General features: G+C 61.7%; 2 protein-coding genes across 3 annotated transcripts in view; both read left to right on the forward strand.

Moving 5' to 3' along the window:
• The window catches only part of TMEM104 (transmembrane protein 104), a 58250-nt gene extending 50609 nt beyond the window's left edge, over nt 1-7641 (forward strand). For both annotated transcript variants that reach the window (XM_036836941.1, XM_036836943.1), the window contains exon 10: nt 6847-7641. In XM_036836941.1, the coding sequence (XP_036692836.1) occupies nt 6847-7607 (761 nt within the window). In that variant the 3' untranslated portion in view covers nt 7608-7641. The remainder of the gene's footprint in view (nt 1-6846) is intronic.
• Nucleotides 7642-8271: 630 nt separating this feature from the next.
• Nucleotides 8272-9404, forward strand: LOC118886763 (splicing factor, proline- and glutamine-rich-like). Its single transcript, XM_036836944.1, has 2 exons — nt 8272-8662; nt 8742-9404. The coding sequence occupies exons 1-2, from the start codon at nt 8286-8288 to the stop codon at nt 9376-9378; spliced, it is 1014 nt and encodes a 337-aa protein (XP_036692839.1). The 5' UTR covers nt 8272-8285; the 3' UTR covers nt 9379-9404.
• The last annotated feature ends 862 nt before the right edge of the window (nt 9405-10266 follow it).

Consider the following 10266-nt stretch of genomic DNA (forward strand, 5'->3'; position numbering starts at 1 on the left):
TAGTTGTGGCAAGCGGGGGCCACTCTTCATCGCGGTGCGCGGGCCTTTCACTATCGCGGCCTCTCTTGTTGCGGAGCACAGGCTCCAGACGCGCAGGCTCAGTAGTTGTGGCTCACGGGCCTAGTTGCTCCGCGGCATGTGGGATCTTCCCAGACCAGGGCTCGAACCCGTGTCCCCTGCATTAGCAGGCAGACTCTCAACCAGTGCGCCACCAGGGAAGCCCAGCATCCCCCTTTTTAAAGGTGATGGAACAGAGGCACTGAGAAGTTAAGTGACTGCCCCAGGATCACACAGTTCGGTGGCAGAATCAGGAGTTGAACCCAGCGTAACTTGAGAACTTAAGCTTGTTTAGAAGAAGGGCAGCGGCCACCTCTCTCCCTCTCTCCTGCACTTTCCAAGGGGTTAGAGCTTCGCGAGGTGAGCTGCCACTCACACCCCTGGCCTGTGGGTCTTGTGAGCCTGCCCAGTGGCTCTCTGTTCACAGTCGGTCCTGTTCTTTAAGGAACAGTTACCCAGCCGCCTGCTCCCACTTTTAGGGCCGAGCAACTGCTTGGTCTTCAGTGGTTCTCAGCTCAGGCTGACGTTACCCTGTCAGTTCCTCCCAGCTCTCCTGAATCTCGGGAGGCCCCGGCCCATCTCTGATGACCCAGCCTAAGGAGAGACACATGCGTGCCCCAGCACCTCTGAGGGCAGGGCGGTGGTGAAGAAGGAAGCTGGTGCCGGATCCTCCCCCGGACCCAGCTCCCAGCCTGGAGCGCCAGTGCCCGAGCTGGGGTGGGCACCCCCGGCCATTCATTCGCATCAGCCCTGGCATGTTGATCCCCTTCTTGGAGAAGAGAGCGCCGTCCTCCTGACAGCCGCCTTGACAGACGGCCTCCACCTCGCACGTGTCAGAGCAGAGCCACTTACAGGGCTCCGAGAACAGCAAGGTGTCTCGGGGCAGCATCAGGGCCGGTCCAGAGCTCAGGGGGTTAGGCGGCTCCCCAGGAGGCAGGCCCACCCGGGCGAGGCACGCTGCAGGGCTGGCTTGTGGGGAGGGCCCGGGGCTGCTGACATGGGCCCCGGGGCACCGCTGGGAAGAGTCCGTCAGCTTCGCCCTTGGCTCTTAATCACAGCTTCACATATATGTGTGCTCCGGGGCCCTCAGGGATTAAGGATGAGGGATCTGGCCTTAGTGGGCATGTGTCCCCCTCCTCCGTGACAGCTGTGTTCCTTCCAGTGCCTGCAGAGGACACAGCAGGGGTCAGGGCCGGGCACGGGCCACTGGGCAGAGCCCTCCTGCGTTCCAGAGAAGCTCTGTTCCAGCTCGAACTTCCACCAGAATGTCCCTCTGACCTGATGACCCAGGACCACAGGCCACCTCCCCAGCCCTACCCAGCAGTGCCTTCCCTCTGCAGGGCAGGTCGCCCTGGTGGGCACAGCCCGGGGAACTGATAGCCTCTTTTTCCTTTAGCTTTTTAAAGACTGGTCCAGTATCACACCTCAGGCCTAGGTTTTAAGTGTCTCGTGCAAATCAGGGCAGGTGACCGAGGGTTACAGTGAGGAGACCTGGGCTGAGGTTGGGGGCAGGGGGCAGAGATCTTTCTGATTCCCAACAGGTCAGGTGCTTCACTCACACACCGCCACGGAGCACACAGTCACAGTAAACCTATGTTGCCCCATCAAAATATAATGCGAGCCAACTGGGGAATTTTCGATTTTGTGGTAGTCACATCTGAACATTTAATTAATTTTAATAATATGCTTATCCAGCCTAAGATACCAAAAATACCTTTTCAACATGGAACCAATATGAGAAAATGATGAATGAGCTAGTTTTCATTCCTTTTTCACACTGAGTCTTTGAAATCCACTGTGTGTTTTAGACTTCGGCATGGCTCGTTTTGGGCCGGCCACATTCAAGCTCTCGGGAGCCTCACGTGGCTCATGGCTGCCGTGGCGGACAGCACAGTGGCACGTGCTTCTCCTTCAGAGCTCGAGGGTTTTACTGCCACCTGCTAGGAGGGCCCTCAGAAGCATTCAGCGTGCCCAGAGGTAGCCCATGCATAATTCCAAAGCCAGTCTTGGGGAAGGAGCAGAATGGTAAAACCATCATGAGGGATCCCGTGTCCCATCATCACACTTACAGAGTGACAGCCTAATGGCGGGGGGGGGGGGGGGGGCGGGGCAGGGGGCTCCTGGGAGAGCTCTGTCCTGCCCTCCTCCAGGCAGGGACAGTCTTGGCCCGAGCTCCCCAGCTCCGGTGATGCTCAGGCAGGTGGCCCGGCTCACGCCAGCCCCACACAGACCCCAGAATCCTGTAAGGAAGGCGGAGCTCTGCACAGCCTCACTGCCACTCCAAGTGCCTGGGAGAGCCCCACCACGGCCCAGAGGCCAAGGCAGAGCCCCGGAAGGAACCCTCCCCTCTCCAGCGCCAGCGCAACCCACCCAAGGGTGGGTTCCAGTGCACGAAGGCTGGAACTGGCTTCTGACCACTCTGACCTCCGCCTTGACCCACAGCCCCAAGACAGGCATACTGGGGCCACTGGTTGGACTCCCAGAGCCCCGGACCCAGACCTCAGACCCCTGCTCATCTCCACTTGGCCCCAAGAACGAGTCAACTCCAACTCCTGTGAGGTCTGGGCCAGTTCACCTCTTTATGCAGCCGAGGCCCCAGGGTGGAGGGGCGTCCGGGAGAGCAAAGGGAGGAACCAGGAGGGGCTGAGAAGTCCACATTCAGGGTCGTTTGTTTTTTCACTCTCATCCCCTTATAAGTCTGGACCACCTTTACCCTTTGGCAGGAGTTCAGAGGGTGTCGGCTCACTGGCCCAACTCTCTGCAGAGGAGAGAGGCTCTGAGGTCAGATAGACAGACAGCCGTGAGGCAAGACAGCTCCCAGCGGGGGCCCCTCATCTGACTGTTGCTCACGAAGAAGGGAGGAGCAGGAGGCCTCCGCGGACAGCGGCGTTTCTCCTCTGCCCGCTCAAGGGAACTCATGGATGACTCGTTAATGTCGTGAGAACGCATCTTGATATAAAGTATTACCTTGACCTCCATACTTGAGGCTGCTGACGTCCTCAGGACAGAAAGCTAGTACTAACATGACCCCACTGACCTGCCACCATCCTGATACTGTCACCCCGGACGTGCCTGTGCTGGAGGGCCATTCCTGGTATAAATTTTACTTTTAACCTGACCTCCTCAGAAAAGGAGGCGGAAAGATGTCTCCTCTAAGCTGTGCTCTCAGGGCTCAGGATTTGTACCGAGATTAGGACTTGCCTCCCGCTCCTGTCTCCCTCCCTCCCAAGGCAGCGCATGTGGGGAGAGCGGGGAGCAGCTCCAGGTGGATGAATATGCTGAGGGCGGAAGCGGTGAAATCCCGGGGCCCTGACCCCCTGTCGCCGCCCTCACCAGGCTGCTCCTTCCCTCCTGCACCGCGAGGGGGACAGCCGACAGGTTCTTCCACATCGGCTCTGGCGCCCGGTTCCCCTGTGACCCCCAGATGGTCTTCTTCCCTGGGCTTGGACGTCCCGAGACAGGGATCTCCCCATCTACCCCCCTGCCCCTCTGCAGCTCATGTGGCTGTTAGCCAGTTCTTCCTTTTGTAGTAATTTGTGTCCTGTAAGTTCCACCCGGTGGGCCCCCTGGACCTTAGGCTCCAGAGGACCAGGACCATAACTGCTGGCTCAGAGCACCATCCCCAGATGCCCAGAATAGTATCAGCACAGGGGGCCCTCACTACATCTTTGCTGAATGAACGAATGAATGGATGTGTGAATGGTCCTGGTGAGCCCCTTGAGCCACACAAAACAAGCGCAGTTGTTTTTACATGGGCTCTTACCGCAGGTATTAAAAAAGAAGTCTCCTGATCCCCCTCGTCACCCGGCAGCTGCCTCTTCCGAGGCCGTCAGCCACTCCTCGGGTGACACGTGTCAGGCCCTCACCTCCTCCCCCCACAGCATCCTCCCCGGCAACTCGCTGCACCTCCTCAGCCCTCGGAGCAGGACTTCTGTGCGGGATGCGGGTGGATGCGGGTGGGTGCCGACTGCTACCCTGTCCATCACGTGGGCTCCCTGAGCACAGCCCGTGAGGCTCAGAGAGAAGCCCGGCCCGCCCTGCCCTCGGGGAACTGGGAGGCCCGCTCACCCAGACGGCAGGACCGCCCACGCCCTGCCCCCCTCTCCCAAGCGGCCACCCCCGCCTCCCACACGCCCACGACCAGGTGGCGCGAGCTGCCAGTGGCCGCGCCCGAGCCCTGGGCATCCTGTGTGCACTGAGAACCCTGCTCTCCGCCGAACTTCCTGGCCGTGTTTGTCACTCACAACCTGTCATCCTCATTTCATCTTGATTTATTATCAGATCTAATGAGTTTTTGGAGCAGCTATCTCCCAGGGACGGGACGATCAATCTAGGAGATGGCTGTTGAACTCTGCTTCCCCGGCAATGAGGGGAGGGAAGGGCCGGGAGCAGAGGAGTATGGTCCAGAGGGCAGGGCCGGGCGGCCCTGGTGCCAGGACCCCTCAAGGTCAGAGCCGCCGGTCAGGGCTGTCCAGACAGCTCGCCTTGAAGTCAGCGAGCCAGTTTCTGCCTGCGTTTCTTACAGCCTCTTGGAGATGTAGGGCTGAGGAGGAAGATGAGCAGAGAAGCACCAGCCAGCATCCCAGCTGCAGGGAGCAGTGATGAGCTCATGTCCCAACAGCCAACTCCTCCCTGCCTCCTCCACACCCACCAGACCCAGGGCCCCGCGGCCGAGCAACAGAGGATTTCCCCACTTGCCTCTTCGCCAGTCCGTGCTGGCCTCGGCCTGGGCCAGGAGTAGCGCCGGGTCACCGGGGGACACTCCGCTAGTGGCACGACAGGATTGAGCTCTTGTCTTACAGCAGCTGCCCCCTTTGCCCCGACCCTGGTGGCCCACCTCTGCTGGCAGAAGTGTCAGCTGCAGCCTCCTGAACAGCTAATCAGCAGGCAGCCCGGGGCCAGCTGTAGCCGCCCCACCCGCTCAGCTCTGCTTCGTAACCCTTTCTGGCCCAGGACAGATCCCCTGGCACACGGGGGACTCCGCCTCCACCCCGTCCACCCTCTCCCCTGGGGGCCCCCCTCACATCCTGCCCCAGCTTCCTGGGTGCGGTTCTGCCACACAGATCTCTGGCCCGCACACCCCTCCCGCACCCACCCTGAGAAATGTGATGAGCCAGACTGCCGGGGTCCTGGGTGTCCCCGAGGAAACAGGGAGGCCCTCACGGGGTGTCCTGTCCCAGCCCCGAGAGGGTTCTGCCAGAGGCAGCTCCTGGACTGAGACCTCAAGGGAGGGACTGGGTCACCGCTTGCCCGTTGACCGACCAGAGCTGGCGGGATCTGGGATCCCCCTCAGTCATGGGGCCCTGGGAATCAGGGGCGGCGGGGCCGGAGCCGGGTGAGAGCATCAGAAACAAATCATCGTCTTTACTGGCAATTTTCACAGGCCTGTTCCCTGGCTCCCCTCCCCCCATCCTGTCCCCAGCAGTGTCGGCAGCTCTGATGAAAAGTAACAGATGACATTTCCGTTGAGCCCACTTCCAAGTGTCATTGTGGGAAAACATTGGTCTGGCTCCCCGTGAATCCTGGAAGAAAGGCCTCTTCCTTCCAGGGAGTGGGGAGGGTATGACGTGGCCCGAGGGGACAGTGGGGAGACCCCCAGCCTCCCACTCGGGAGGAGCCCTGAGCTTCCGATGGGCCGGCAGGCAGGAGCTGCGTAGCTGGCAGGCAGTCTCTTCAGCCACTGTTCCTTCACGCTCGCCTGCGTCACTCCCTGAGAAGTGTCAGGTGTCATCATGGGCTCTACCTGAGCGATGGGGGCCCGGGCTGGAGGGGCTGTCAGGTCTGGTCTGAACAGAGACAGCAGCGGTTTATGGGCTCCAACACTGGAGACGGACACCGGTGGTCCCTGGGTGTGCCGAGTGGCTAAGGGTGGCGGTTCTGGGAGATCTGGATAACAGATGCAAGAAGCCAGAGACTCAGAGAGAGACCTGCTCGATCTGGAAGTATGTCTGTCTTCTGGGAGCACCGGCTGGGAAGCCCGGCTCTGGGTATGAGACCCACAGGAGGGCCGCTGTAAGAGGTGCAGCCAGCCTGGAGCTCTGTTTGCTCTGAACAGATAGATCATGGGCCCCTACCGCTTCTGCAGCAAACCCGGGTCAGAGTTACTCCCTGTAATTCTGTGCCTCCTGCCTGTGCCACCAGGCCCAGGAGAACAGAGCCACATGCCCTTGGCCTCCAGCCTTGAACTCAGCTCCCACCAGCCTTGAGCTTTGGTGCCATTTCTTCCCTCGAGTGACCCCAGGTACCTTCCTTCTCGGTGTTGGCCCCTGAGTGCCTGTCCGCCTTCACTGTCGCCCCTTAGCTGTCCCTAGCAGGTGCCCTGGCCCAGGAGGACACCTCCTCCCAAGTGCTCTGTGCCCCTTACCCCTCCACCCCTGCTCCTCAGACACACGTTCTTTAAGCCAAAGGAGAATCAGGAAGCTGGCAGGAAACCCTCCAACCCCCAGACCCCTGGGGCTGGTAAGGGAGCCGGGAAGTGCCTGGCCAGGAACCTGCACTCCTCTGAGAAGACAGCGCGTGGCTCCGCTGCTGACCCCCCGTGCAGCCCCCATCGTGCCTGGCCCTCACCCCCAGACACCTTCCCTCACCTGCTGGCGTGGGGCGTGCACGGCATGTCCCCGGCAGCAGCAGCCACTGCTGACCTGCCCCAGAGTGTGACCCTCACGGCCACAGGAATTTAATCGTTCTTTCTCATGGGGCTCGGGTCCCTCGGCAGGCGCCCCCAGACCAGAGACTGTCCCAGGTAGGGCTGCCCCTCCTTTCCTGGCTGACTCCCCTCCTGTTTTCCAGCTTTCACCATCATGATCGTGCTGGCCCTGGTCCGCATCGGGCATGGGCGTGGGGAGGGGCACCCGCCGCTGGCCGACTTCTCCGGGGTCCGGAACCTGTTCGGCGTGTGCGTCTACTCCTTCATGTGCCAGCACTCCCTGCCGTCCCTCGTCACCCCCGTCTCCTCCAAGCGCCACCTCACGCGCCTGGTCTTCCTGGACTACGTGCTGATCCTGGCCTTTTACGGCCTCCTCTCCTTCACCGCCATCTTCTGCTTCCGCGGTGACAGCCTCCTGGACATGTACACCCTCAACTTTGCGCGCTGCGATGTCGTGGGCCTGGCGGCCGTGCGCTTCTTCCTGGGCCTCTTCCCCGTCTTCACCATCAGCACCAACTTCCCCATCATCGCCGTGACCCTGCGCAACAACTGGAAGACGCTTTTCCACCGAGAGGGGGGCACGTACCCCTGGGTGGTGGACCGCGTGGTGTTCCCCACCATCACCCTGCTGCCCCCTGTGCTGGTGGCCTTCTGCACCCACGACCTGGAGTCCCTGGTGGGCATCACGGGGGCCTACGCGGGCACGGGCATCCAGTACGTCATCCCCGCCTTCCTGGTGTACCTCTGCCGCAAGGACACCCAGCTGGCCTTCGGCTACGGGACCGTCAACAAGCACGGGTCCCCTTTCCGCCACACCTTCTGGGTGGGCTTTGTGCTGCTCTGGGCTTTCTCCTGCTTCTTCTTTGTCACCGCCAACATCGTCCTCAGCGAGACTAAGCTCTGATGTCAGGACAAGTCTGGTGACGAGAGGGGTGGGGGCCACCCGCCCTCCCCGCTGGCAGAGCCAAGAGCTAGTTGCCTCCCAGGTCTCCGTGGGGCAGGCAAGGCCCGGGCTCTTGGAGGGTACCCTCCACGCCTCCAGCTGGGGGGCTCCTCCCCACCCAGGATTCCGCACAGTCTGCACTTCGCCTCACTCGCCGGGGTCACCCTCCTCCAGGTCCTCCTGCCTGGGGCTGCCCCCAGCCAGCCGAGTCCCACAACCGGGGCACACAGCTGCTCCCAGGTTCTAGGACTGGTTACTGGGATCGAGCCCTCTGCTTTCACACACCCCACCACCAGGGCGGGCTCTTTCCCTGGAAGGGTGGAGACGCAGTGCTGGCACTGCCACTATTTATACCAGACACGTGTCCCCCCACCCCTTACCCTGCTCTCCCAGTCCCTCCCGCATCCTTGTCTGGGAAATCTCCATTAGGGCAACCCCAGGCCCTACCCCTCCTCTCCACTGGGCCTGGCAGGGCTCACCTTCCCACCAGGCCTGGAGGTGCCGAGTGCCTCTCCTAGGGGAGTGCTGGCCAGCTGACGACAAGGACCGTAAGTGCTAATTGGCACCAGGGTCCCCAGACCAGAGCTGGGAGGGCCCTGCTGTGGGCGCCGGCTCCTACCCTGGGCTCCGGAGCCCACGATGACTCCGGAGCAGCGGCTGGGAGCAGCCTCTCCGCACGGGCACAGCAGCCCACGCACGGGGTTTAAAGCCCAGAGCACGCGACCCCTGAAAGGGAGCCTCGGGCTTCTTGGGGGTGGTGGGGGGGTGCAGCGTACAAGGGCCACCAGAGGGGAGCTACCCCCAGCTGTCACCGCAGTGGCCTGGGAGCACCCCGGGCATGGAGCCCGTGGTCCCCAGCCTGTGAGAGAGGTCGGGCCTGCCCCCCAGCACATGGAGCAGAAGCTCTTACCTTACAGAAAAAACCCTGAGAAACCCATGCACAGACTCCAGCAAAACCCTAACCATTTACATTTCAGTCTGAATAAAGCGCAGCTGTGGGGGTGCCCCGGCCCTGCCCCGCTCCATCACTAACGGTGGCTCCCCCCGGCCCTGCCCCCGCTCCATCACTAACGGTGGCTCCTCCCCCCGGCCCTGCCCCGCTCCATCACTAACGGTGGCTCCTCCCCCCGGAGCCGAGCTGTGGGTGCTCAGCGTTCACACTCTCCGTGTCCCTCGGACGCTGTGGGGTGAGACGGGGCCCCGGCCACCATTCCCATGGAAGGAGGGCCAGGTTCCCGGGCACCTCACCAGCTCCACATACTCCCCTCCCCCCCCAACAATCATGCATGCACCTGCTGGGCCCGCCTTCCTCGAGACACAGGTGACCCTAAAGAACTCTGTATTTTCAATGTGCCTTCTCCTGCTTCAGGGCCTGGGGGCTCCTCCTGACCCTCCCTCGTGTGGCCCCGGCCCTGGGCCTAATCCCACTTGTCCTGGAGCCCAGAGCAGCTCGACCAGGAGCAGCCTCTGGGATGGGGTCTCGGCCCTTCCCCCTCCCTCCGTTGATTTCAGTGCCTTGCTCAGCTCTCCAGGGAACCCCTTGCAGCCTCCCCCCTGCATCTCACCGTCATCGAACTTTGGACAGAGCGAGGACGCCAGGTCTCCTGGGGCCCACGGTGGTCTCAGGGCAGGGGGACATGGCATTTGCAAGAACATGGGGAGTCCGCAGGCGGCCCCAGCCCTCCCCTATGGCCCCCTGGCAGCCCCGGCCTGTGAGAGTCCCGTGTCCTAATCGGCCGCGATCTGCTGTCTCTCTTTTGCTGCACACCTTCAGTTCTCACAGCTCATCCGGCGTATTGTTATTTTCCATCCTCGTGAAAGAAGGACACCTCTTCCCCGTTTGCCATCGTGGCTGCTTCCCAGGAGGCCTGGCGGGGTGGGCGGGGCCGGGGGCCTCCACGAGGCCCCGTCCCCCGTGGCTCGGACCCCGCCTGGAGCTGCCGGGCTGTTTGCTGAACACTCAGTTAAAACATCTGTACTTACCCTTCTCCAGTTACGTTCCCTCTTGCTTAAGGACAAAGCAAATTAAATCATCCCGACGCCTCAGGCTCCAATCCAAATTTTGGACACAAATTTACTAGCATGATAAAGCCCGTTTGCTTTACGTGGCAGTCTGGAGCCACGCAGCAGCGGAGCCGGGTGGCTGCATTCCCCCCACCTCCGAGCTGGGCAACCACAGTCCCGGAAGGAATTGGCCGGAGGTGACCACGTCGCTGGGTTCCTTTGCTCCTTGGTGTTTGCCTGCTGTCTGTCGTGCTAGAGGTCATAGGGGGTCAGCTTCCTCTCTACTGCTGATGGCCTGGGGGAGGGGGCACGAGGACCCTGACAGCTAGACGTTCCCAGGTGATGCTTGTTCACCTTGCCCATGCAGCACATTCGCCTGTGAGTTTTTACATCAGCTTGCGGAGGTGGGCCAGTTGGGTCATGGTCTCCATTCTACCGATGGGCCCTGCGGTCTGTGGTGGGGAAGCCAGAAGAGGATGCCAGCCCAACCTGGCCCAGGTACAAGTGTCGCTGTGGAGGAGAACATAAACTCAGCAGGCTCCACCCGACGCCATTCACCCGCACTGCCCCAGACTGGCCCCGAGGGCAGGCCAGGTCAAGGTGGGAGGCAGCCTTC

The sequence above is a fragment of the Balaenoptera musculus genome, chromosome 20 (genome assembly GCF_009873245.2).
Source record: "Balaenoptera musculus isolate JJ_BM4_2016_0621 chromosome 20, mBalMus1.pri.v3, whole genome shotgun sequence".
Classification (NCBI taxonomy): Eukaryota; Metazoa; Chordata; class Mammalia; order Artiodactyla; family Balaenopteridae; genus Balaenoptera; species Balaenoptera musculus.

What these genes read in the sequence shown, in the direction of transcription:
- LOC118886763 (XM_036836944.1), top strand. Translation starts at nt 8,286, where the DNA reads ATGACTCCGGAGCAGCGGCTGGGAGCAGCCTCTCCGCACGGGCACAGC. An exon ending in TGGGGGTGCCCCGGCCCTGC is followed by an intron (nt 8,663 to 8,741) that starts CCCGCTCCATCA and finishes CCCCCGGCCCTG; the next exon opens with CCCCGCTCCATCACTAACGG.